General features: G+C 57.0%; 2 protein-coding genes across 7 annotated transcripts in view; both read left to right on the plus strand.

Annotated features, from left to right (window-relative positions):
• SLC6A17 (solute carrier family 6 member 17) overlaps positions 1–5406 on the plus strand; it is a 125487-nt gene extending 120081 nt beyond the window's left edge. For both annotated transcript variants that reach the window (XM_019837588.2, XM_011285060.4), the window contains exons 11-12: positions 1092–1254; positions 1737–5406. In XM_019837588.2, the coding sequence (XP_019693147.1) occupies positions 1092–1254; positions 1737–2105 (532 nt within the window). In that variant the 3' untranslated portion in view covers positions 2106–5406. The remainder of the gene's footprint in view (positions 1–1091; positions 1255–1736) is intronic.
• Positions 5407–13548: 8142 nt separating this feature from the next.
• Positions 13549–27533, plus strand: part of KCNC4 (potassium voltage-gated channel subfamily C member 4) — a 45843-nt gene continuing 31858 nt past the window's right edge. For 3 of the 5 annotated variants that reach the window (XM_006934983.5, XM_003990421.6, XM_003990420.6), the window contains exons 1-2: positions 13555–15009; positions 26173–27109. In XM_006934983.5, coding sequence (XP_006935045.2) covers positions 14332–15009; positions 26173–27109 — 1615 coding nt within the window. In that variant the 5' untranslated portion in view covers positions 13555–14331. Of the gene's footprint in view, positions 15010–26172; positions 27110–27533 lie in introns of all 5 variants that reach the window. The other 2 variants (XR_002161158.3, XM_006934985.5) reach the window with 2 other exon arrangements.

Raw genomic sequence — 27533 nt, forward strand, 5'->3', positions numbered from 1 at the left:
ACATCCACCGTCAGCCCCCCCGGCCTCATTCCTCGTTTAACAAATCTGTGGGCCTGGGGAGCCCCAGGACCGGGCCCCTCCCACTCTGTCCACAAGGCCAGAGCCTCCGCTCATGTCTGGACCTGGTCTTGGAATCAGGCTCTGTCACGGCCCTGCTACAGCCATCTTCTTCCTACAAGAGCGCAGGGAAGGACGCGGGGTAAGGCAGGAACAGCCCTGGGAGCCGGGCTGGAAGAGGCTGCTCCTGCAGAAGAGGCTTCTGCAGTCAGGTGAAGCCCCGGAATATTATTCTCAAGTGGATAAGATAAAATATGTAAGATACAGGAAATGAATGAAGTTGAAAACTAGGAAAGTGCTGTTGAAAATCGGATACAGTGACGCACAGGTACCTTATTTTTACTGCGTGAAGTTACACGACCTAGCTATGGCAATCATCGTGAGATAGCGGTGGACATAAATGGCGTTTGTAGGCGGCTTCGATTATAACGTGATGGGAAGGTGTCTGTGATGTAATGATTTGGTGACAAAGTCTCAGGTACTGCCAATTCCGCTGTGGTGGCTTGCATTTACGACAGTAAGAAATGCAAGATTGCACTTAGGTGTTATTGAAGTAGAAATGATGTTTTTTTCATGACATTCATGTACACAGCCTGACGGCTATTGTAATTCTACCCACAGACCCAGGCGTTAGAACCCCCCAAGTCAGGGCCCCTGGACGCTAGAGAAGCGCCCTTCACCTCTCTTCCAGCAGGGGGCGTGTGGAGCCAGACCAGTGTGAGTGGGGTGGGGTGCAAGGCGCACACAGAAGTCCTGCGGCGCCTGTCCAGCTGCCCAGGCATGTCCCGTGAACAGCAGCAAATCCCTGGATGGGGTGAGCTGTTAGGTATTCAGGGGAGGTCAGCAGAGGGCACCAGAGCCTGCGCAGAGGCCACCTGGGCCACCGAATAATAAACTGGGAGCGCTGGATGTGAAGAATGGAAGAGCCTGGGAGGGAGGGACTGGTCAGTGAAGGCTTCCTGGAGGAGGCAGTTGTGGGGGGATACGCAGGCGCGGTGGGGGTGTCGAAGCTGGGCTCTCTGTGCACCTGGCAGGTTCATGCAGGAGCTGACAGAGATGCTGGGCTTCCGGCCCTATCGCTTCTATTTCTACATGTGGAAGTTCGTGTCTCCACTGTGCATGGCTGTGCTCACCACGGCGAGCATCATCCAGCTGGGGGTCACGCCCCCCGGGTACAGCGCCTGGATCAAGGAGGAGGTGAGGGGGGACCTGAAACCCCAGGGTCACTGGCATCTCCCCAGGCAATAGAGATAAACCCTTCTAGGGGAGCTGCTGTGTGCCAGGCCCCTCCAGGGCCTTTGCACACCTGATCTGTAATCTTTACAATGGCCCAGAGAGAGAGGTGGCATTACCCCTAGAGCACAAAGGGGGAGACTGAGGGTCGGAAAGTTTGGTGCACCTGTCCAGTCTTCCCAACCCGTGTTCTCTGTCCGTGTCTGTAGAGCAGAATTACCCATCCACTTTCCAGATGTAGAAACCGAGACCCAGGGGAGCTCGGGCCCTTAACCAAGGCGACCAGCTAACTCGAGTAGCCACCCCGATGCCTTCCATCTCTGCTGGCGCCTGGCCAGGATGGCGCGTGGGGATGGGAGAGGGCAGGAGGAGTCAGGCCTGGAGGTCCCGGGAGGGTGAGGTGGTCACGGCGTCGGACAGCAGCCCTCGCCCCCGTCCACCCCTAGGCTGCGGAGCGCTACCTGTACTTCCCTAACTGGGCCATGGCGCTCCTGATCACCCTCATCGTCGTGGCGACCTTGCCCATCCCCGTGGTGTTCATCCTCCGGCACTTCCACCTGCTCTCCGATGGCTCCAACACCCTCTCCGTGTCCTACAAGAAGGGCCGCATGATGAAGGACATCTCCAACCTGGAGGAGAACGATGAGACCCGCTTCATCCTCAGCAAGGTGCCCAGCGAGGCGCCCTCCCCCATGCCCACTCACCGCTCCTACCTGGGGCCCGGCAGCACGTCGCCCCTGGAGACCAGCGGCAACCCCAATGGACGCTATGGGAGCAGCTACCTCCTGGCCAGCACCCCCGAGTCGGAGCTGTGACCACCGCCCCACCCTGCCCTGCCCACCTCTCCCCCCCACACCCATCCAGCCTGCTCGTCCCGGCCTGGCCTCGCTTCCTAGGCCAGGCCCTCTGCCCACGGAGAGGGGGGGTGCCCTCCCTCATCCCTCACCCCAGTCCCGGCCAGCTCCTCCCTAGACCTGAGCAGGGGCCGGGAGAAACTCTGTCCCCAGTGCAGGCTCCCAGCCCATCTCACCTCCTGAGATCCGCTCACCAAATTGCAGCTGATTAACGAGAACAATCCAGAAGTCCGGATTCCCAGCACAGTGGAGACTGCAAGTGGCCACTGTAGGGGTCACTCTCCCTACCCGCTCCCTGTAACCTGGCACCTGTCGTTCTTAGGTCCTGGGCATCCCTCCGTGCCGCCAGGTGGTGGTGAGAGGCTCGGCGTCGGGTAGGACGGGGTGTGGAGCAGCCCAGAGGCTGATGAATTCAAGGTTGGGGACGGGACGATTGTGTCAGTCAGGACTCAGGGCTCAGACTTGGGACGAATCTTGTGGAAGTCCCCAGGTTCTGTTTTGTGGGCTGGGCACGGGGGCCCTTGGCCTGGGCTCTAGGTGGAATCTCCATGTTCCTGACCCTGCCTGGAGCAGCGTGTGTCCCGCGTCCTGCCTGGGAGGGTGACAACTGTCTGGAACCCTTGCCCGCCTCCATGAGGGCTTAGCCGGCCCTCTCCGTCCCCACCCTGGAGCCCACAGTCCTGGCCTGTGCCTCTTTCCTCTAGAGAGGAGGGGACAGTACACAGAGAGGTTTCCAGAGCACACTTGATGGTTCACAGCACAATTCAGATGGTTTGGAGCACAATTGCGAAGCACACTCCCTCTCTCACCCGGGGGCCCAACTTTCTCACTAGCGGCAGCTTCTCCCCTGGAATGGGGGTCCCTGGAGTTCAGGGGCTCGTACCCAGCAAACCTCATCCCTAGGGAAAGATGGATAACTTCACTGCCCCTTTGGGCTGCCACTCACTCTCCTTGTTCGAGCACAACCAGCGCCGTGTGCATGTCATGTGTGAATATCTCGGGAACCTTCCCCAAGCCGCCCGGCCCGTGACAGGGAGGGCACGGGCAGTGCTGTGGGCACCGGGGTTGCCCAGGAGAAGGGCCGGGTCTCTGTCCTGGGGCCCAGCCCCCCCCACATCCCCACCCACCCCTACCTGAGGCCTCCCCCAGAAGAGGGCTGCCCTCGGAGTGCAGGCTGGGAGGACTGGAGTCTGGCTGGAGAATAATGTCTGCAGAGCGCTGGACGGGCTCGCGGAAGGATGGTCGCGTGGATGCACGGGCGTGGATGGATGGAAGGCAGGCAGCCTGGTGGGGATGGCAGAACTCCAATTGTGAGAGCTGAGGTACACGGGGCAGCAGCGGGCCACAGTGCTAGGCCCGGGCACCTTCACGCAACGTCCCGAGTCACTCCCGTGTTCTCAGCGCTGGGAGGGACAGGCCACGCCCAGGGTTCCCTCCTTCATCCCCTAGCCCCATGGTCCCCCCCACCGACTTGCCAGGGGGTCCCTCCCCCCGCATCCGCTCCCATTTCCAGCCCTCTGGCCACACCTGTCCTTTCTCAGTGTGAGGAGGGGAAGGAGACCCACATGTCCCCGAAGACATGAGCTTTTGGGGCACAGCATCCCGCCTCAGGCACCTCACCAACACCTCCTACCTGGCCCCATGCCCAATCCCAGCAGACTTAGCAACAGGAAAAGCAAGGCCCCAGGAGAGACACTCTACTATATATACTCTTCTATATATTCTATTTCTATTGTATATTCAATCTGTACATGTGGGTGTAAATGCTGTTAAATGACAAACCCAATATTATACTGTGGCTGGTGGACTATTTTCATCCTCAGTGCTGTACAGATCTATTTTCATTGTATATTTGATATATTTTTAATTTTGTAGCGTGTGGCTGGGCCAGGCCCCAGCCTGCCAGCCTGCACCAGGGCGGTTGAGCGGGGCCGTCTGCTTGGTTCTTACGGGCTGGGTAGTGCTTGTAGCCTTTGGCTGCAGGCCGGGCCCCGTCCCGGCTGTGGCTCTGCTGTGTTAGACCTAAGGCCTGGAGCTTGGTGCGTGCGTGTGCGTGCGTGTGTGTGTGTGTGTGTGTGGTGCGTGCCCCTACCTGGGTGTGGGTGCGTGTAGGTGATTCGTGCCGGCCCGTGTTCACCACGTCCCTGCAGACCACACTGGCCCTCTCCCTGCCTCCCCCCTCGGCTCTGTCAGGCAAGGCCTCGGGGCAGGGTGCTGTGGGGAAAGGCAGGTGTTTCTTGCTGGTGGCCCATTACCTTCCTACCCCTGGGCTTGCCAGAAACAGGGAAGGAGGGGCTTTGGGGTGGGGGGGGAACAGCCCCCAAATTTATTTTCTAGCCAACTTCTTGCTGTTCCCTCTGGAGCCACAAGGTTTTCATCCTGAGGAAAAGTGCTGGGTTTCTTAAGATGGGGAGACCCCAGGAGAGCCTCTCCCAGCGCCTCTGTCCCGTGTTCGTCCTTGAGACAGTCCTGAGAGGGCTCAGAAAGGAACAGCTTCCCTTTCCCTGCGCTTTTGACACACACTCCTCACTCCTCAGGGGGGCTGGGAGCGGTTGGTCGAGGCCAGAAGAGGTGAGGCATCTGACAAGGTGAGCTCCAGCCCCAGATTCCCTGGAGGAGCGGGAGGGGCAGGCCCCCACATCCCTGTGCCGGGTCCACGTCCCTTACTGGCTTTGGTGCTGTCCATGCAGTGCCCACAGGAGACAGCGGACTCAGGGCAGGCAGGGCGGGGGGGGGGGTGCCTGAAAGCGTCCCCCGGTCCCTGCTCCTGCCTGTCCTCCAGCCCCGGTCACCAGCTTCTTCCTCGGGGAGCCCTACTCCGCTGAGGCGATGCGAAGCCTGGGCTCCAGATGGGGGTGGACAGGTGGGGCATACTGGCGAGGGTTTGGCTTTTGCCCTCCAGCAATAAATCTGAGGGGACGTCTCTCCTAGTGCCAGGAGAAGCCTTCCTGAGTCAGCCTGCCACAGGTGGTGAGGCTGGGGGCCACAAGCTGCGTGGTGCCAGGCCCTCAGCAGGCCTGTAGTATTATAGGCAGGGGGCTCCCCCTCTGCCCTTCCTCACAGCTATACCCGCCTGTCCCCCCAGAGTACTCCCACGGTGGGAGAGAGCAGAGACATGAAGTCCGTGTGCCCCGTGACTGGCCAGGGCCCTGGGTCAAGACCGCTCAGCCCAGGGGAGGGGCCGAGGCATCGTCATCCCCCGACCCCCTCCTTCCTTTCTACTCCCCCCACCCACGGTGTACAATAAAGTGTTCTTACCAAACCCCTCTTGCCTTTCTGACCCGCCTCAGGCTCAGGGAGAGGGGATGGGGGAAGCCTTAGAGGCCAGCAGCAGCTCCGGGGGAGAAGCTTGGACAGGATGGGGCAGAGAGGGTTGCCGTGGGTTGTGGGTGCTGGCTGGCTGAGGAGTTTGGGGGAAGGCTGAGGAGGGATGCGTGTTTCTTTGCCTAAGCGTTGCCCTGGGTGTTGAACACACACGCTTCTAGGAGGCCTTATTGGGGTCCGAGTACTCCACACGTCTAATCTCATGTGAACAGCACGCTCTAAATTCTGATCTTTTGCAAACTTTAGTGGAAGGCAAAGGCCCCCCTACCGCACCCCACTCCAGTCTGAAATGCTGCTGCCTGATCTGCACACGCAGCCCAGGCCCCCAGCCACCCTCTATTTCCTTCCCCTTAGAAGTAAAAGGTGTCATTCCAGAAACAGCCACCAGATGGCAGGAAAACCTTTCTCTCCAGATCTTTGGTCCCCTACCCTCCTCTCCAACTCCAGCACTTCCGCCTTGTGGGTTGTTAGTGAACAATTAAGCGTCCACGGTGACAGGTTCTGTGCCAGCTATGGACACGCAAACATAGGTAAATCAACCCCTGCTGTCCTGAGTTTTCCAGAGGGAAACCACCCTCTATGTCCCCAGACTCTGTATCACCCCATGTACCTCTTAATTGAGAAAGTCCCTGTGCTGAAAACGTCCCTCCTTGTAAATTCATTCAATCCTTTGGTTGAAGGTAGTGTTTTGGATTGAAATGTCAATTTCCCTGCCAGGAGGCACGCATAAACCCACTAAGAAGCAGTGGGTTTGAAGGAGCTATGGAGTCAGACTTTCCAAGTCCAAGTTCAAATGTCAGCTGCCCCTCCCCCCTCCCCCCCCCCCCCCCCCCCCCGGTTCCTAGGAGACCTAGAGCAAGTTATTTTATCTCTCTTATATCTCATGATTTGGGGGGTAAGGAATTCAGGCAGGGCATGTCTGAGGGACCGTTCTGGTGGCAACTGAGGTCACTTAGTGGTGTTAAATTGGCAGAGGAGCTGGTCTGGAGGGTCCAAGACAGCCTCACTCACATTCATCCGAGTGGCTGACACCTCAGTAAGAATGGCTGGAAGGCTGGGCTCAGCTGGGACTGTCACCAGAAGAGTGTCTACACCTGGCCTCTCCAGCATGGTTCATCTCTGGGTGGCCAGACTTCTTTTTCTTTTCTTTTTTTTTTTAATGTTTTTTATTTATTTTTGAGAGAGAGAGAGAGACAGAGACAGAGAGAGAGACAGAGCACAAGTTGGGGAGGGGCAGAGAGAGGGGGAAACACAGAATCCGAAGCAGACTCCAGGCTCCGATCTGTCAGCACAGAGCCCAATGTGGGGCTCAAACCCACGAGCTGCGAGATCATGACCTGAGCCAAAGTCAGCTGCTCAATCGACTGAGCCACCCAGGTGCCCCTATTTATTTATTTATTTTTGAGAGAGAGAGAGAGAGAGAGAGAGAGAGAGAGAGAGGCAGAGAGAGGGAGAGAGAGAGAATCCCAAGCAGGCTCTGCACTGTCAGCAGGAGCCCAATGCGGGGCTCAAACTCACAAACTGTGAGATCATGACCTGAGCTGAAGCCAAGAGTCGGATGCCTCACCAGCTCAACCACCCAGGCGCCCCGAGAACAGCTTCTTCTGAGCCACGGCTTTGTCACTGATCGTTTGACCTTGGGCAGGTCACAAACCTGTGAAACTTCATTTCCTGATCTGTAAAAGGAGGATGACGATCAAATCTCTTCCTTGCAGAGATTGCTGTGAGGAAAAACTGACGCTTCTGGAACCCCTACTAGAATACAGTACAGAACTCTTTCCGTACTGAAATATAATAGGTGCTCATTAAATAGTAGCTCCCTGGGGCGCCTGGGTGGTGCAGTCGGTTAAGCGTCCGACTTCAGCCAGGTCACGATCTCGCGGTCTGTGAGTTCGAGCCCCGCGTCGGGCTCTGGGCTGATGGCTCAGAGCCTGGAGCCTGTTTCCGATTCTGTGTCTCCCTCTCTCTCTGCCCCTCCCCCGTTCATGCTCTGTCTCTCTCTGTCCCAAAAATAAATAAACGTTGAAAAAAAAATTTTAAATAGTAGCTCCCTTCCTTTTTGCAGCTGGAGTAGATCCATGGGGCCCGTTTCATTCCGAGGGCGCCATTACCCATGCAATGAGCCATTCTCGCAGAGCTATTCAGAAAAGACGGATTCAGCCTAAAACCCAAAGAAACTAAGAAAGGAGGGGAGAGAAGGCGTTGTTTCCAAAGAAGGGAGTGTCACAGATCCTGTACACTGCTCCCCCCCCCCCAAAAAAAAACCAGCCTCAACAAGCCACAGAGTCTCAGCCAACCATAAGGGCTTGGGCCAGGGTTGAAGGATTCTACAAACCACAGGGATGTGGTGGTTCAAAAAAAAAAAAGCCCCCAAGTTCTTTAATGCTTCAAGTGGAGTCCATGCTCCTCCCCTGGAATCAGGGTGAGTAAACGTCTCCTTTGACCAACAGAGTATGGCAGAAGTGACACTAGATGGCTTGTGAGGCTAGCTCAGGAAAAGTCATGCCATGTCTAGGGATGCGTTCTAGGGATGGTGGTCCTGGGGGATCCCAGCTGCCGTATAAGAAGTCTATCTGCCCTGAGACTAGAGAAGCTGTGTGTTTGTAGGTGGTCCCATGAAGTTTCAGCTCAATTCCCAGCTGACAGCCACTGTCACCTGCCAGCCACATGAACACACCACAGCGAGCACTCAGTCGAGCTGAGCTGGAGAGGTCTGAGGCTCCAGTGGACATTGGACTGCAGCTGCATGAGGGACCCTAAACGAGAACGGTCCCACTGAGCCCTTCGGATCTGCCGGACCAGTAGTATCCGAAGCAACATAGGATGTTCTTTGTATTTACACCGCTAAATTTGGGGGGTAATTTGCTTCAGAGTGATAGCAACCAGAACATGAACCCTACTGATTATGTGGCCCAAGCTCCTCATAGGACGATTGGAGAAACTCGAGCCCAGAGAGGGGAAGAGATCTACCCAGACTTCCCACAAGCAGACGGGGGGAAAACCAGGGCCAAAGCCTAGACTCCCAATCTAGGTACTGCAAGTACTCACAAGGAAAGCTTCCCCCCTTGCCCACCCTCATCCCACCAACGTTAATTCCCTGCCTCAAGCATGACCTGAGCGTCTGAGTCCTAGGGGTGTGCCAAGCGCTGAAAAGATACAAATAAGGGTCAGGCGGGGACACCTGCCTCATGCAGGGTAGTCATCATGTGACTTGGAATGTCCTGCCCCTGTCATGGCCGCTGGCTGGTTCCAGGCACACGGATGCGTTCTTCACAACACTGTCTCATGTGGGAGGAAACCCAGGAAATGGGGAGAAGATGACGTCTGTCACTCAACAACAAACAAACCATTATTACGATTACTCCGTGCCAGCCACAGAGCCAGCTGCAGAGCAGAGACTCGGTGGAGATCCCCCCTGTCGCTCCCTGGGGCAGAGCTGGCTGGCTTCTGGGTCTCTCTGTTCTTCCCAAGACTGACCCAAATGGGGAAGGATCCCTGGGCTTCATGAGCATCCAAGAGGAGCCAGTGTTTGGTCTGCCTCTCCAGACGACTGCGTCGTCTTTCCCCAGGACACTGCTGGAGGGGGCTGGGCCCATCAGAACTAATTAACCACTCTAATGGAATGAACCAGTTTTGCTGGAATTTAGCCCAGGTGGGAGGAAACTGTACTTTTCTAGATGGAGAGATGCTGAGTGCCAAGGAGTCCTGCCAGGTGGGCCCTGATTTAGGGTGTGTGTGTGTGTGTGTGTGTGTGTGTGTGCATGTGCACTTGTGCACTCTGTCTCTGGACACAGGCAGAGTGTCTATCCCAGCAACTTTGAGCAAAGAGAGCTCTGGGCATCTACTGAGCTGGTCCTGGTACTGTGACTCCCATGAATACTGTTCTACAGGCAGAGGCCACGCGCGACCCCATATCATTCTGTACCCCTGGCCCAACCACAGGCCCAGCTCAGTCTCCCAGAGCTCATTGCTGCTCCTTAGGCCAGAAATCTCTCAAGGAGAATGTACGTGTGAGGTAGCACTCAGGTCCCTGCCAGCCCTATGACTCGGGGTCCATGATTTATGAGGCTCTGAGTCTTGGCCAGGCCTGAGCTTGTGGCCTGCACCCTGTTGGCACTTTAAGAGCTGGGACATTAAAGTCCATCTTCTGAGTTCCCTAGGGCCCTAAACACACCATCGCTGGAATTATCACAGCCACCCAACCCTGCCTCCTGCCCCTGTGCGGAAGAACCATTACAGCTGACCTCCACAGGGCCCCGAGGGCTGTCCTCTATGCTTGGCTCTCCCTGGATCCCACTTGGGAAGGCTCTCAGCATTTCACCTGGAGCCTGTTAGTCTCTGCAGGCTGCCTGCAGTGGGGGTGGGAGGCAGGGTTAAATGAACTGATAAGCAAACAAGAGACTTCCAGCCTCCTCTGGCTCTCTTCCCTAGTCCCTCCATGAGAGCGAGGGAAAGGCTCTATCACCCTCCCCCCAGTGATGAGATGATGGCTGATAAGACAATTCAATTAATTGGGCTGGGGAGCAGAGCAGGCTGGGAAAGGATGCTGGCTCCTTGACCTGGGCCTCAGGGAGGAAGGGTCGGTCTCTGGCCAGAGCTGGAATGCCAAAAGGGGGTCATGTGAGTATCATTGGAGAGATCCTTGCTTGACAGCAGTGGGACTTGCTCCTAGGCCTGGAACCCTTCAACACAAGTGGAGTCCAAAGCAAGAAGACAGAGAGGATATTGGATGGCTCCTGTCACCCCAAGGTGACTGAGCCCCACTCCAAGCCGCAGTGGGGAAAGGGGAAGGGCAAAGGGCTTTGATGTCAGGCTCTCCAGCTTTGGGTTGGCAGGGTCAGCCTCAGCTCTCAGAGACCAAGGGCCTTATTTGAAGGGCTATAGAAAGGCTTGCCAGCCCTCATCAGTGTCACCCTGGAAGCAGACATTGCCCTGTTTTCCTACGCTTTTGCCACACCCTTTATTGCTGGTGAGGGAAGCCCACTGTGGCTGCCACTTTCGTGTGAACTAGCACCCAGATGGGTGCTCTTTTCTGACTGCTAGAAGAAACCACAGGGCCCAGGGAAGGAAGGTGGAGAAAAGGTGACACTAGAGGGAACTAGGCTTGTAGAATTAGGAATTTCCAAGCTATTTCAATCTTGCTTCAACCTGCTGGTTATAGAGGTCTTGGAGGAATGGGAAAAGGCAAGAGAATGCAGGGTCCCCGATGGGAAACTGGAATTGACGGGAAGCCCAGAATCTGTCCTCACCCCAAGCCTTCAAACCCCTTTTCTCCTCATCCCCACAGGCCAGAGGTGCAATCAGGAGCAGGGACTCCTAGTACCACCAGGGGGCAGCACCCACCCATCCAGAGTAGGCCGTCACAGGGCCGGCTGGGGAGGGGGCTCTCATCTATCCTGGGCTCTGTACTTTGGGGAAACAGCATGAGCTCATGCACACAGAACCAACGGAGACAAGCCAGCTGCAACGTACTGAATCCCCCAGAAAATTCCAGAAAGGCTAGGTAACAGGTTAGCCCAGAGCTCTGGGATAAAACCTTCAGCAAAGTGGTGCGGACTGCTCTTGGGGGCCTCCGGCCTGAGGCTCAGTTCCCATCTTCAGGAGCTGGTCAGCGGGCTGAGTCAGGGACGCTACCCCCAGTGCACATTTACTCACTGCCTCTTCCAGGCTGGGCCCTCTGTCTTACCTGGCTCTTGCTGGGTTTCCCTACCCCCACGCCAGCTTCTTGACCTCCCCTCCAGGCCTTTTATTTCCCTGGCAGCTTTCTCCCTCCACCCGTCTCCCCACATGCTTATTACTGTCCACAAACATTGCAGAAGCCCCAAGAGGGCAGAGATTTGCTGGGATGAGGTTGGGGGCAGGGGCAGGTAGGGCTCTGTTTTATTCATTGATTTCCATTGCCTGAACAGCTTCTGGCACACAGTAGGTACTCAAGAAATATTTACTGGATAAACAAATGACTCAGCTGTGGGATGCTAGGATGTTTGTTTGTTTGTTTTTCATTCCCCCCCACCCCACTCCCACCAATTTCTCACTCTTTCTGGAATGACTGAGTTCAGCCAGCCTGAAAAATGCAAAGTGGGGGAGACCCCAAGGGAGTCTGCCAGGACACAACCAGATAGCACTTGAAAGCTATTCATCAGTCAATTCTTTAACATCCTTGCTATGGCTCTCCAGCTTCTGGACAGTCCCAGGTCTTCTCTTCCCAGTCACATTTGGGATATTTCTTCGTTGCTGCAGCAAACCCAAAGCCAGCCAAACTCTGAAATGCAGACATTAAGGACTGGACACAAAAGAGGTACCAGCAAATGTGTGTTTCTGGCTACAGTCCAGGATGGTACCCACCTCCTCTGCATATTAGTACGAATCATCAAAGACCACAGTCCCTTTGTTTTTCTGCCCCCCTTAATGAGACTTTTGCTGACAATCCCTTGCATTTGCACTGAGCTTTTAACCTTTCTTTGGAGCACACCAGGACCTTGTCTTGTTTTCCCACCGTAGCCAGGTACTACCTGATCTGGAAGTTGGATGGCACACGGGTATCCGAAGCAGGTGTCAATCCCCTCGTATTTCTGCCTTAAAACCCTCCGTATAGCATCCCGATGGACATGGAGGCAGCCTGAAGCTGTAAAAAATGAGGATTAACTTAAAGATGTAGAAGAGGCTCTGGACTTAAAAACAAATAAAAACAAACGAATCTGGAAATTGCTCTTGGGATGAGGCCAGTAAGATCGGGCTGGTGCCTAATGTTTTGGGTATGGCAGCTTCTCAATCACTTAGCAAACAGGTTCTCCAGGTATCAAGATGAAAAAGCAGTGCAGGCTGGAAAGACCTCAGGGTCAGAGAGGGGAGAGGAGACAAATCGCAATGAGTGAAACAACACGGAACCAGGAAGGAGTCACACGGCAGGACGGCAGGCTGCGGCCACTTTCTGTGTGCTTTCAGGGCAACAAGGAGCCATGGCTTTAACCCAATGATCTTTCAGGACCACCCACTCCACACCCACACTAGTGCCAGAACTCTGGTTTTCTTCCACCCAGACCGGGAGCCAATTCTGCGCAAGGCCGCCAGGTCCCCCATTCCACCGCAGGCAGGGTCTTTGTTGACTGTGATAGAGGCTGGTATCGAGATCACAGTCATCTTGGGCCTAGTTGGGCCTCACAGGCGCAAGATGGGGGCGGGGTGGTCAGGAAGCCCCAACACGGTGTCTGGGACAGGAGGGGGCAGCCTCCTCCACTCGACACTGTCTCTCCACCCCCTTTATTCCCCGTCCTCCAGTCCGCCGCAATGAAACCGCAACAAGGAGGGGGAGTTGACTAGAGCGGCCAGAAGGGGCGGGGGGGAGGTTAGAGGTCAGGGGTCGCGAGCCCTTCGGTGTCCCAGGGGCTGCAGTGGGAGGAGCTGCGGGCTCGGAGAAGGCGGGGAGCCGGGCCGAAGGGGCGGAGGGGACGGTGGCGGACGCGCGCAGGGGCGGCGCGCTGGGCTGGGCGCTGGCGGTGAGGGGGTTACGCGCCTCGGCTCGGCTCGGCTCGGCTCAGCGGAGGAAGGCTGAGCCCCGCCGCCCGGGCCCTGCAGCGAGTCCGGTCGGCCCCGCGCCGCGCCCCGCCCACCCCGCCCAACGGAGGGCGCGCCCGGGCGAGGCGGGGCCGAGAAGAAAAGGCGCCACCAGAGAGTGGCATCCGCTACCAACGCCGGAGGGAGATCGAGAACCCCCCTGGGCCCCAGCCCACCGGCGCCCAGGCTCCCCCGCCCTTAGGCCACCTTTCGCCCGCCTCCTGCCGCGAGCCAAGGCCGGCGCCCCGCCCGGAGATGGGCAGACGCGCGGATGGCGTGGCTCCCAGTGCCGCCAGATCGCTGGAGCCCGGCGCCGGGGCGCTGCGCTGAAGCTCTCGATCCGCGCTGCCTGGGAAGCCTGCAGGTGTCCTTGGCCGCTCGGCCGCCGGAGCCCAGAGCCCCGCGCCCCGGAGCGGCTCCGCCCCCCAGGCTCGGCGCTGCGCAGGACGCCCCGTCTGAGGCCCCCCCGCCCCAGCACGGCCCCCGCTGCGCAGCGCCAGCCCCGCGCCGCTCCTAGCCGCTGCCGAGCCGCGGACGCAGGACGGGAGGCTCGCTCCTGCGGGCGCGCTTGTTTTTCTGCGGCCGCCTCGCCCTGCGCAGCCCCCGCCCGCCTGAACGCCGCGCTCCGCTCAGCCCCGCCCGCCATCCGAGCCCTGAGCTGGATTTATGAATGGGGGGAAGAGGCCACATGCCGCCGCCGCCGCCTCGTGTTGACCGCAAGCAGCCCGGGCCCGCGGAGCTCCGCCGGCTGCCGTAAGAGCGTCGGCCCGGCCCCGGCAGCCGCTCCGAGGACTTGTTGCTGCTGCGCTGCCGCCGCCGCGGGGAAGCCGGCCGCTCCCGGGACTCGGGAGCCGGAGGGTGGCCCCTGTGAGTGTGAGTGTGAGCGCGCGCGCGCCCCAGACCTTCGCAGTGAGCCTGGACTGTGCGCTAACTCGCCTTTTGAGGGTGAAAGGGGGGGGGGCGTGTCCGGGGGCCCGAGCATCTGAGTGTCCAGTCCTAGCCGGGGAGCGTGAGGGCTTGTTCCTGCCTCCCCTGGCCCCTTGCTTGGGTCCTCGGCTCGCCTTTTCCCTCCTGCCTCCCTCGCCGGAGCTGCCTGCCCAAACCCCAACCACCTGTGCACCGGAGAAACCCAACTCCTCCTGCTCCGCGCCCCGGGGGGAGGCAGGGGCAGGGCCAAGCCGCAGAGGGGGCCGCCGCCGCCTCCTGCCTCTTCTTCGTCTCCTCCCCCTCCCCCGTCTGACGCTGCCTCCTTGGGAAGGGTGTTTGGAGGGCAGCGGCCGCCCCAAGCCGAAGCCCCGCAGCGCTTCTTATGATCAGCTCGGTGTGTGTCTCCTCCTACCGTGGGCGCAAGTCGGGGAACAAGCCTCCGTCCAAAACATGTCTGAAGGAGGAGATGGCCAAGGGCGAGGCGTCGGAGAAGATCATCATCAACGTGGGCGGCACGCGACATGAGACCTACCGCAGCACCCTGCGCACCCTACCGGGCACCCGCCTCGCCTGGCTGGCGGATCCCGACGGCGGGGGCCGGCCCGAGTCCGATGGCGGCGGTGCAGGCAGCAGCGGCAGCAGCGGCGGCGGGAGCTGCGAGTTCTTCTTCGACCGGCACCCGGGCGTCTTTGCTTACGTGCTCAACTACTACCGCACCGGCAAGCTGCACTGCCCCGCCGACGTGTGTGGGCCGCTCTTCGAGGAGGAGCTCACTTTCTGGGGCATCGACGAGACCGACGTGGAGCCCTGCTGCTGGATGACCTACCGGCAGCACCGCGATGCCGAAGAGGCGCTCGATATCTTCGAGAGCCCGGACGGAGGCGGCGGTGGCGCAGGGACCGGCGACGAGGCCGGCGATGATGAGCGGGAGCTGGCCCTGCAGCGCCTGGGGCCCCATGAGGGAGGTGCAGGCTCCGGCGCGGGGTCGGGGGGCTGCCGTGGCTGGCAGCCCCGCATGTGGGCGCTCTTCGAAGATCCCTACTCCTCCCGGGCGGCCAGGGTGAGTGACAGGAGCCTGAGCCTCCTCTCGGGTGTGTAAGTACCCATGGTGGTGGGGATGGGGGCCGGGAGGAGCCGGCTGGGCCGAGACTGACTTACCTTTACCACTGTCTCCCTCCCAATTCCCTCTGTCTTCCATGGAACCCCAGGGGACTCACCCCCTCCCCGCCCCCTCCCCCCCCCCCCCCCCCCCCCCCCCCCCCCACATACCCTCTCTCCTGCACGCCTCATCAGGAGATTGCACGCACTTGACTTACTACTTGGACCTAATCCCAGCTGCCTGCTTTGCCGCATCCCCTCCGAGGGAGTGGGTTGCCCTTAGCTGAGCTCTTCCTCCCCCTTCTCTGCACAGGCTGCCTCTCTTCATTTACCCCCCACTCCTCCACAGGGCCAGCGGCCTGGAGAGCTGGAATTAGGCCTCCTGCCTGAGTCAGGGTTTGGGGGAAGAAAACTGGGTGTGCTAAGCGCCTACTCTGTGGCAGGCCCATGTGTTAGCTTCTTCCACGGGTGCCACCTCCTTTAAATGCTCTGGGCAGCCGGGTACGCTGTGAAGTATGAGTTCTGTAGAGGGACACCAGCTCCAGCCCAGGCAGGGCTGGGACCGGAACGCAGGCCTCTCATCCAGGTTTCTGGTGAGCCCTTTTTTCAGGGAGATAAGTCAAGATGTCTGCCCCTTGCCATGGCCCTAAGGCTTCCTGGTCACCTGGGATGTCTTGGCTTCAGTTAGACAGGAAGGGCCTAATGTTCTGGGTGATGCAGGCTCCCGCGGTCAGTGGCCAGCCACAGGCTGCCTGTGATGATCCCAAATTTGTTGCCACTTCTTTTCTTCCTGCTGCGGCACAGATTGGCTTCCCAGAAAGCCCTGGTTCGGGTTACTGCCTGAAATGGGTATGTGGGGGGAGAAGAGGGTGGCATAGATCTAGTCCTATCCCACCACCTCCTCCTCAAGTCAGTCCAGTTTCTCCCACCCTCCTTAGGTGAAAGGGATTGGAGGGATGGGGATATACTTGGACGGCTTAAAAAAAAAAAAAAAACATGAAGGATGGCTTCAGATTCTTTAGAGAGAGAGAGAGAGAGAGAAAACCCCGGAGGCTGGTGCCTGGCTTCATGGCTGGCAGCCTAAAGCCTGGCTGTTCCTCACCTCTGGCATCCCAAGTCATCCTATTAATGAGTCTCAGAGCCCTTGCCACCCTCCCTGGCCCCTCCTGTGCTGGGCCTCAACCAGGTCATGGAAGGGAAAGTTCCACTTCCCCACCCAGGGGAGGGCAGGAGGTTGGGAAGTGGGGCTGCAGGGCAGGCCAGACTGGTGTTAATGCTAGACCAGGGCAGACACATCTCTGGTCTGGGAGGAACAGAGGTCTTGGTGGCCAAGGCATCCCAGGGCAGCCCCCAGAAGGCAGACCCCTTTGTCAGGACTGAGAGGGAAGTTGGGGCCAGGAGCTGCCTTTGTTTCTTCCCTACAGCCCTTAGATCAGCCCAGATGATGCCCTGGCCTGGGTCTGCTGTGAGTTCTGGGGGCTTCTCATGCAGTTCACTAACCCTGCCAGTGTCTGCTGTTGGCTGTGGGTACTAGGGGAGAGCAACAGGTACAGGCTAATCCAGGCTCTTTTTAAGTTGGGGCTGGGGGGAGGCAGTAGATTTGGCTTCCTAGAAATGGGGAAAGGGGACAAGGCAGGGAGGCAGAAATGAAATGATGTGGTTAGGGGAGCTAGGTCCTGTTCCTGAGCATTCTAGGGCCTCTGGGGAACTTTTCATCTCTGCTGCTTCTCTCTTGGATTCCAAGGGGCTGTGCCATCTATGAGTTTACCTTCTGCTCAACAAACCCCAGGGTCGGCCGGCCTGGGGGCTCGTTGAATAAATGCAGAGCCTAGTTGACCTCTTGAGTTTCTCCAGGAGCCCAAGATACTTGCCCGTTTGATGTGGAATCACATCCGCCAGGGCATTCCAGCCGAGGCCAGGAGTTTGGGGCCGGGCAGGGTTAATTCTAATACTGAAGCAATGAAGAAACCACGATCCAGAGGTGTTTGATGCCGTCAAAGACACTTAAGGGCAGAGCAGGAACCTCCCTTAGATTCCAACTTTCTGGTCGGTAACACTGATGGGAACAGCTATGTGGAGCTTAATGGCACTCATGCCAAAAGTCGACTTGCTTCCTGCTGAGGAGCACCAGGCAGAAGCAAGCCTTCAATTCAGCTGTTCCTGGGACAGACAAGTGAGAATACATAATTGTTAAAAAATTGCTAATGGCTTTTGGTTTGAGTATGCCATGCAGGTACTTACATTAATCTCTAGTCCTCCCGATAAACTTAACGGTGGAGATCTCCTCCCCATTCAGTAGATTGGGCCTGTGAGAGGGTAAACATCTTGCCTGAGATGACACAGCCAGATAGTGGCGTGCTGTGAGTCAAAGCCCCTGCTCCTCCGATTGCAACATGTTCTTTCCACTGAACGAGGCTGTTTTGGAGGTGAAGGGGTGGTTTGTTTCTTATTCTGGCCTGGAAGGTGTTCTGAGGTTCTGTACTTCCTGTGGATGACATCAGAAAACCCAGGGGCAGATGGGGACATCAGCAGGGACATTTACTCTGCCACCCCTCAAGGTCTAAGGGCCTGGGGCGTAGGCGATCTGGGGCTGTGCCCTGCTCACTCTGTTTACCCGCGGCCAATAACACTGCCCTTCCAGCAAGTATTGTCCACTGGGTCTGTGCATACCCTCCCTACTCGGGGCCTGCAGCATCAGCCGTGGGCGTGGGGTGCCCACTGAAGGCCAGTAGGGCAGAGGGGCAGGGCCCGCCCCAGGCGTCGGTTTGCACCCAGCTGGCCGGTTGAGTAGTGTGTTATGACAGGAGCAAAACAGAGACAAACGGAAAGTGAACTCAACTGATCGTGGAGCCTGTTGCGTAGCTACTGGCCTGGCCCGCAGAGCTGTTCCCATTCAGGCAGGCTCTAGGTCGGTCAGGGTGCTCACCCCTGCTCCCCTCACGGTGGCCAGGCCCGTGGCGGTGCTTTGGTGGCTCTCTTTCTGTGGCCTGGTGTGGGAAAGCAGGCATGGGGCAGGCTGGTCCTGTCCCCACCTGCCCAGCGCCCACAGTCCCAGCCTCAGCCACAGCCAGGGTGGCTTGCCAGACTGAGGGGGACCAGCAGGGTTTTGGCAGCAAGGAGGTTGGTAGAATAAGACCTTCCTTATTTGCTGAGGGCACACAGGAGGCCTGAGGAACGGGACCCTAGGACACTCCCTTCACTCCCAACCTCTTGAGGACCCAGGGGTTAGACTGACTTCAGCTGTTATCAGTCCTGTTAGGAACGATAGTGGTTTGGAGCGCCTGGGTGGCTCAGTTGGTTAAGCGTGCAACTCGATTTCGGCTCAGGTCATGATCTTACGGTTTGTGAGTTCAAGCCCCCATTGAGCTCCACGCTGGCAGCACGAAGCCTGGTTGCCTCTCTCTGCCCTCTCCCCTGCTCATGCTCTCTCTCCCTCCCTGAAAATAAATAAAACTTAAAAACAATAAAAAAAAAAAAATAGTCGTTCTCCTTTGGCTAAATCAGTACCTGGATTCGTTTTCCCATAATGTTCCCCTTCCGAGTAGAGGATGTGGCCCAAGGATCCCTACTGTCCCAGGAAGGCAGCTGGAGCTGGGTTTTCACTGAGCACCCACTGCGTATCAGGTCACTTTTGCTTTGTTCTAGTATCTCGTCTGGCCTCTGTGAGGCAGGGATCATTAACCTCAGTCTACACTGAGGGAAACTGAGGCCCAGAGGGGCTTGCTCACACAGCTGGTGGTTGAACTAGGCTCCAAACCCAGATCTTGTGAACCCACGTCTGTGCTTGTGCCACAGCTTCAGCCGCCTCCTGTGCCTTCTTGCCTGGAAAAGGCCTCTGACTTTAGGGGGCCCCAGAGGGGGCCTTCTGCTCTCCTGCCATCCCTCCCTTCACTTCCTCCTCCGAACGGAAGCTCCCATCCCCTCACTCCCTAGAATTGCTCACATCTGAGCTTGCTCTCTGTTTTTTCTCCCTGTGGGACTCGCATAGAACAAAAAGAAAGGGGACTTAGTTACGAGAGGTGACGAGGTGTCCCCTGGCCCGGCAGAGGAGTGAAATGGAGGCCTTCTTGGAAGAAAATGCAGAGCTCTGTTCCTACTTATCCTTTCTGAAGGCCCCCCAGCTTCTCTGACATGGGCATTGACTGGGACTAGCTGGGTGGTGGGCAGGACCCCCTGGTCCCAAGCCGGCTGGGCTAGGGAGAGCCAAGAAGCCAAGCCTGGGAGGCTCGGTGCCCTGGCCTGTCCCCCAACCCTGTCCCGAGGCAGCCTCCCAGTCTCTTCCTGGGTCTGTTTTGTGTTTTTCTTTTTTGTTCTGAACAGACCAACATTTGCCTCTGAACATCTTGTCTCTGGATAATGAGGTGTTTGTGTTTGTCACCATTTGGGGTGGGGTGTAAAGTGGGGGAGGGGCTGAAATAAATTTGGGCTATTTTGGGGAGATGAGGGAAGAATGGGCAGGAACAGAGCCAGGCATTTGGGCCTTGGGAACAGGGAGCCCCCAGGCTCCTTGCCTCCACCCGTGGACATTGTCCTGCCCTCACTCCGAACCCGGTGTGCTGGGCACCAGGACGTTCAGGCCATCCTTGTTCCTGGGCACCCAGCCTACCACAGCCTCTGGCCCACCTCCCTGCTAGGGTTTTTTGGGTTTTTCTCAGGCTGGGTGATGTTTACCCAGCCTCTGGCAGGGGGCCCCATCAGGCAGTGGCCTTGGCCCACCCTGGAAAGCCACAGCGTCTGAGAGCCCATGTGCCTGGAGGTATTCCTGGGCATTTCGGTCGCCTCTAGCCCGAGTTAGTGGGGCTGGCCACGTGTCCTCCTCGTGACAGGTTCCCCAGGACCTGGAGAGGAAGTAGGCAGTCCCCTTGGCTCCAGTCATTCAGAAAACATTTATTGGGAACTTATCACATGCCGGACACCAGGCTGGGCCCTGTAAATACAGAGACGAGTCAGACATGGTCCCTGTTCCTAAAGGGAGCTAGGTCAGGTGGAGTCGGTGGCAGTTGAAGGAAATTGGGTGACAAGAAATAGTAATAACACAAGATGGATCATGAGAGGTGCCACAGTACTCTTAAAGAATAAAGCCCCACAGGAGGTGAGAGGAAAAAGCCATAAATCCCACCTCTGTGTGAAGTGAAGCGAGGTGGGGGGATGGTTGGCCGGCAGGGAAGCCTCAAGGAGGAAATAGAAGTTAAGCTGGATAGGCCCTGCAGGATAATGACTTAGCTCTCTTAAATAATTTTTAGAAGGAGGCAGGCTATAAATAAATATATAAATAAATAAATGTTCACCGTGAGTAGTGCTTTAACCATGCGGAGTTAGGGAAGGGGCGAATTTTCTGGCCAGGCGACCGGCCCCGGCAGAGATAGGACAGCACGGAACACAGATAGGCAACAGCCAGGAATCGCATTTGGCCGGGCACGTTCCTGGCCGGCGATCTGGGCTGGACTGAATTCCTTCTGGGGCCGGACTCATCAGCTCCCGGCAGCCCAGAGGCCCTGAGAAGCCCCACGTGCTGGCTTGGCAGAAGGGGGGCATAGGTGGCGGCGGGCTGTGGCCCCTGGAACCAGGATAGGAGGTCCCAGGGCCAGGGTCTGCTCCCAGGGGAGCCCATGAAAGGAGAGGAACAGGGGTCGCTAGGCTGATACCCGCACTTTGAGGCCCTCGCTCAGGAGCCTACGGACAGCTCAGAGATGCTTTGCCTGACACGTTGTCTCTCTTTTCCTGCCTCTGAGCCCGCAGGGCTGCTCGCTCCTTTCACAGCGCTGCCTGGGCTCTAGGACCTCACTTCCCCGGAAGCCTCAGCGCCTCATCCCATCCCCACCGATCTTCTCTGCAAGTGTCTTTGGCTGTGTTCTCAGATTTCTCTTCTCCTACACTTCATCCTTAATATAGGTTTTGGGCATGAGTCTTCTTATGTTTATCGGTCCATCTGTCTCCTTGGCCCTTTCTCCTTGGGCCCCCCTCCCCTGCCCCCGCTGATTGTATTCAGTTCCCAATGACTGGTGTCTGTCACCTCCCCCCTACCCCCCCGACCCAGCCTGTGCCAGATTCTTGAGACACTCTAGGCTCTGTGCTGAGTTTTACAAATATCATCTCTTTTAATCCTCAAAACAGCCCTATAAAGTGGGTACTGTTCTCATCCCCCTCAACACATCAAGCACTCTGTAGCCTCAGGTCCTTTGCAGTGCCTGTTCCCTCTGCCTCTCCAGGTGTCCTGGATCTTCATATAACTCACTTCCTCACTCCTTCAGGTCTCTGCTTTGATGTGTCACCTTGGCATTGAGGTCTTGCCTAATCACCCTATTTGAAATAGGTCCCTCCGCTCACCTGGGTGGCTTAGTCAGTTAAGCGTCCAACTCTTGATCTCGGCTCAGGTCATGATCTCATGGTTCGTGGGTTCGAGCCCTGCATAGGGCTCTGCGCTGACAGTACGGAGCCTGCTTGGGATTCTCTCGCGCTCTCTGCCCCTCCCCGACTTGCGCATGCACGTGCTCTTTCTCTCTCTCAAAACAAATTGAAAAAAATAGTTTAAAAAGAAAATGAAATAGTTCCCTCCTCCTCATACTCTACCTCCTTTCCTCTTTATTTTTCTTCCTGACACTTACACCATCTGGCATACTATGTATTTGCTTATTTGTTGATGGTTTCCTCCTCCTAGAATGTAAGGCCTAAGGGGCAGGGGTGTTCGTTTTGTTTCCTGCTGTTCCCCAGCGCCCAGAACAGTGCCTGGCACATAGTAGGCCATTTTATGGGCAAAGATCTCCATTTTATGGGCAAAGACCCTAAGGCTTACAGAGGTTAAGAAATTTGCCTAAGGTCTCTCAGGCAGTGAGTAGCAGAGACCAGCTTGTACCCAGAAGCACGTGACTTGAGATTCCTACCATCGGCAGTTTTAGGATGAGCTTGGTGAAGGAGGCTGATAACAGGGCTGACTCACCAGCCAAAACACCTGGGTCTCCGGACAGGTGGGTCCCCCACAGGCTACAGCCAGCCTGTGTGTGGGGAGCCCACGGAGCAGGAAGCTGGAAGGGGCGGTGCTTTCCAGCACAGAGGCCCGGAACCTCCTGTCCAGGGTGGTGAGACCCTCCCGCATCCTTCCAGCGGGGAGGAGCGTAGCTGCTGGCCCAACCAGATCACATAAGCAATTTTCCGCTTGGGCAGTTTTGACTTCCAGCAGAATCTATGTCCCGTGTCCTCAGGTAGCATGGAACAACTGACATCTTCCACCATGGGAACCGGGGCAAGTCCCTCCTCCCCAGGCCTCGGTTTCTTTGGTTGCAAAACCAGCAGAAAGGGAATTGAACTGGGTGAGCTCCTGGGGTCCGTTTGCTTCTAAAAAGCAAAGATTTTTGTGATGTTGCTGGCTCCAGGTCCAACTCAGCCTCTCAGAAGCTGCATGTGAGGGTCCTTGGAGACCATGCCCACACCCCTGGCTGGGAGCTAGTGCTGGCCCCATTTTGTAGGGAGAGACCCGTACAAAGCGCAGCATTTACCTAGTGAGTGGCTGGGCCAGGATGAGGGACCCAGGCAGTCTGACCCCAGGGCTCCTTAGCTCTTTGTCCTCAGTCTCTGCCCAGCAGGTACCCTGGGAAGGAGGTACAAGTGTACCCCACTAGCTGTATGGGATGGCCCAGCAAGGGCCGCTCAGAAGGCTCCAGCTCAAGGCCTTGACGTCTAAGTTGGGTGCTGTTGCAGCCACTGCCTCCTTCCTCGGTCCTTTTTTGTCCCCGGAAGCCCCCAATAAAGAGAGTGGGAGAAAAAAAAAGCAGTGTCCCTGCTGCTGGAGGTGAAGGGCCTTGATTGCACTTGCTTAGGACCACTGCTTACAAAATAATTCAGTTCGGGAATAACCTAGGGAGAAAGGAATCATTGGGGCCCGACAGGGGAACCTGTAACCTCAGGACCCACCTGGGGCAACACGCCAGAGCCCAGGTGCCTGCATCTGTCCCAGCTCAGCCTCAGGTGGTGTGCCTGTCTCCTTGGGGAAGGGGGGGCTTTCTGGGGCCTGCCTTGCACCTGCTGCCAGCCCTCGAGAGGTCACAGGGGAGACTGAGACCCCGTGAAGATGTCACCAAAGAGGAGTGGACTGTTTGGTTAGAGGACCAAGTGGAAAGAACTCTGAGCTGAGAGTCAGGGGACCTGGCCTCTGCCTGATCCTGAGCGAGTCATTTGCCCTTTTCTCGTGCCTGGGAAATGGGCACATGTGGCTACCCTTTATCAGCTCCATCTCCTGGGAGGGCCGAGGTGAGTGGTATGAGAAAATAGTTGCAACAGCTCTAAGGAAAAACAGAAGTGAGTGGACACTGCAGGAATTCAGGGGGCTGTTCCCTAAGGCAGGAGGGGTGGTTTGTACTTACTGGGCGGCTGCAGAAGGAGCCCGGGCGCCAGTGAGGAAGGCACCAAGGCCGGCTCCTTGGCCCTGTGGGTAAGAGGGTGGCCGGCACACTGCCCTCCCTCCCCTTCTCCCCTCTCTGTGCCCTCTGCTCAGCCCCTTGGCAGCTCTTCCTGAACTTGTTTTTCCAAATCACTAATTAACTTCACGCTCGGCTCCCAGGTGGGCCAACTCTCCTGGCTAATTTTTCCTCGGAGAGAGCAGGCTCCTGCTTCCCATGCTTCCTGGCAGAGCTAGGGTATGCCGTCTCCACGCCTTACCCCACCCCTTTTGCTGCTGGGGATGGGAGCAGCGCCCGGAGTCGGTTCCCAGCATCACGGTGGCCACTCAACAGTGCCACCACCAGCTCATCTCTGGATGGCCACGGAGAGCCCCCAGGCTGGAGCCGTTTGCCTCATACCCACATCGGTCTGTATTGCCTTGATAGCACCTTTCTCGGGGAAGAAAAATGAGATCAGGGGCACCTGGGTGGCTCAGTCGGTTAAGCACGTGACTCTTGATTTCGGCTCAGGGCATGATCTCATGGTTCGTGAGATCGAGCCCCACATCGGGCTCTGTGCTGATAGCGTGGAGCCTGCTTGGGGTCTCTCTCTTTCTCTTCAAATAAATAAATAAACTTAAAAAGAGAGAGAGAGATCAGAAAAGGAACTTGAAATTTACCTTCATAGGAGAGACACAAACAGGAGAAGCTCCAGGCAGAGTTGTTCAAGCGGGGAAAGTGGTCTGCTACCTCCGTTCTCCTTCCTTGCTGCATTTGATCAACCTGTCCATGGTCAAGTGTAAATAAGATGTGTTACTGTGCAATGGGTGTCTGTCTTAAGTCCAAGGTACACAACCCTAAGGGTAAAATAGTAGTCATCAAGGAGTTGGCTAGGAACACTATTGACAGTTCAGAGAGGACTTTCCTGGGTCTGTGAATTGATCGTGCCTGGGAGGTGGTGAAGGCAGTGCGGTGTGAAGAGAAGGTACGGCCTCCAAAGGTAAACAGTTCTGAGTTCAAGTCTGGTTTCCAACCCTTCTAGGCTATGTGACCTTAGGCAAGCGTTTAAATCTCTCTGATGCTTAGTTCCTCCTCCTTAAAAGGAGATGATGAGACTTACCTCACAGGGTCACAGGGAGGACCGAAGGCGGCAACACGTACCAAGTGCCCAGCTGTGCCAGGACAAAGTTCTCTCAGACTTGCTTCTGCTCCAGAAGCCCCGGAGGTGCTGCTGTTTCATTTTCCCAGCTCCCCTTGTATTCTCCATTGGTGTTTTGCAATACTAAGAACAAGGTGTGCCTTCTCCCCCTCTCTCATGCAGACTCTCAGGGAGGAAAGCATCCCTGAGGGGCACCATTAGCCATGGCCAGGTGGAAGTCAGTGTGTGGGGATTGCCAAGTGGCCACGGGGCCACAGTCCTTCCCCGTCCACCTATTTAAGCTCGGCCCTCTGCCCAGGGAGGAAGCTCATCCCCACGCACGGAGCAGGACAGGCAGCAGCAGGGGGCGGAGACCCCAGCAACAGGTGCCCCGACAGTGGTGAATGGCATTGCATGAATAACAGATGAGGGTTCCGTAATTGGTGTTATTACACATGCATTTCATCTCCATTCATAATGATTGGACACTTAAACCTAAATGTTCCTCTGCCGGGTGCCACTGTCATCATTCTACCCGAGATCCGAGCCGTCTGGATCAGCCCCTGCCACACTCCGATCCCAGTGGGTGCAGTTTATTTTTTGTTGGAGCTCAGTGTCCCAGGAAATGCCAGGTGTCGGGAAGGGGAGGGGTGGTTATTCTGGGCAGACCCCCCTTGTCTCCTGTTATGGAACGTGCTACCTTCCTTCAGACACTTCTCACTGTCTGGGCATTTGGCTGGGACATTCTAAGCTGCAAGGTAGTAGAGAGGGGCTGGGACTTGGGACTTGAGGAGGTGGGGGGTCGTGGATGGAGTTCTAAGACTCAGCTGGCAGAAAGAGGCCCGGACTCATTCCCTCCAGGCCCTCTCTCTGGGCATATCCCTAACACAGTGGACCTCAAAACTTAGCCTGCATCAGAATTACCTGGAAGGTTTGTTAAAGCAGATAGCTGGGCCCTACCCGCAGTATTTCTCATTCAGTAAGTTTACGGCGTCAAGAATTTGCATTTCTAACTAGTTCCCAAGTGCTGCTGCTCCTGCAGCTGGTCCGGGACCTCACTTTGAGGACCACTGCCCCTAAAGCCTAATTACTCCAAGTGTAGTCTGTGGACCAGCAGCCTCTCCTGAGAGTGTGTTAGAAATGCAGAATCACAGGCCCTACCCTGGCCCTGAATCAGAATCAGAATCAGATTTTAACAAGATACCTAGATGATTTATATACCCATTACAGTTTGAGAAGCTTTAAGGCACGACCCTTATACAGGGGCGCGGAGCTAGGCAGGAGGCGGGGCCAGAGTCAGCAGTGGGTGGAGCCAGAGCATTAAGGGCGGGGGGGCGCATCGTAGGCAATAGTATAGTTTCCTGTCCAGTTGCCTCCAGCCAGAAGCAGCCTGTCTCTTCTGTGTGCCGTGACAAAGATTGGGAAGAATTACCTTAAAATACCCGAGCAAATGGGTAAAGACCCTCTGAGGAGGGAGTTCCAGCCCACGACCACCTTCATCCCGCCTCTCACCATCTAACGTCCTTCCTTCCGGTGACCCATGCCCTCACTCTCCACAAACAGGACGGCGCCCGTCCATCCCTGACAACCGCCCCACTCTCCTCCTCGCCCGCAGGTGGTGGCCTTCGCCTCTCTCTTCTTCATCCTGGTCTCCATCACCACCTTCTGTCTGGAGACCCACGAGGCCTTCAACATTGACCGCAACGTGACAGAGATCCACCGAGTGGGGAACACGACCAGCGTGCACTTCCGGCGGGAGGTGGAGACAGAGCCCATCCTGACCTACATCGAGGGCGTGTGTGTGCTGTGGTTTACACTGGAGTTCCTGGTGCGCATCGTGTGCTGCCCTGACACGCTAGACTTCGTCAAGAACCTGCTCAACATCATCGACTTCGTGGCCATCCTGCCCTTCTACCTGGAGGTGGGGCTGAGCGGCCTGTCCTCCAAGGCAGCCCGAGACGTGCTGGGCTTCCTGCGCGTCGTGCGCTTCGTGCGCATCCTGCGCATCTTCAAGCTCACACGCCACTTCGTGGGGCTGCGCGTGCTGGGCCACACCCTGCGTGCCAGCACCAATGAGTTCCTCCTGCTCATCATCTTCCTGGCCCTGGGCGTGCTTATCTTCGCCACCATGATCTACTATGCCGAGCGCATTGGCGCCAGGCCCTCCGACCCACGGGGCAACGACCACACCGACTTCAAGAACATCCCCATTGGCTTCTGGTGGGCGGTGGTCACCATGACGACGCTGGGCTATGGGGACATGTACCCCAAGACGTGGTCGGGCATGCTGGTGGGGGCGCTGTGTGCACTGGCTGGCGTGCTCACCATTGCCATGCCCGTGCCGGTCATCGTCAACAACTTCGGCATGTACTACTCCCTGGCCATGGCCAAGCAGAAGCTGCCTAAAAAAAGAAAGAAGCACGTGCCCCGGCCACCCCAGCTTGAGTCACCCATTTACTGCAAGTCTGAGGAGACCTCACCCCGGGACAGCACCTACAGTGATACCAGCCCCCCTGCCCCAGAAGAGGGTATGGTTGAGAGGAAACGGGCAGGTGAGATTGGGGGTTGGGAAGGAAAACCACCTCCCCTCCAGTGGTGGAGGGAGTCCCCAAGTGAACCTCAGCCCTTGGGACTTGGGATTGTCCTTTATTGTCCCGGGCTGCCCTAAGTGTGTAAGATGTGTCTTTAAGAGCAGAAAGTGTCGAGGCCAAACCTCTCTCTCTTCTGGTTTTCCAATAGCTTTCTGAAATTAGGGTCTGTGGAGTGAGTTTACCACCCAATTTAGGCTGCGGCGGGCGGTGCACGGGGCTGTGAATTCAAGTACCATCTTGGCCACGGTGCTGTGTGACCTGAGGCCAGTCACTAACCATCTCTGATCATAGGTTCTTCACCTGTAAAATGGGAGTCATCTCCTACTCCCCAAGACTTTGAGGAGACCCAAATGAATAACAGATCTGAGAGTATTTGGAGAAGTGA

Source organism: Felis catus, chromosome C1 (assembly GCF_018350175.1).
Source record: "Felis catus isolate Fca126 chromosome C1, F.catus_Fca126_mat1.0, whole genome shotgun sequence".
Classification (NCBI taxonomy): Eukaryota; Metazoa; Chordata; class Mammalia; order Carnivora; family Felidae; genus Felis; species Felis catus.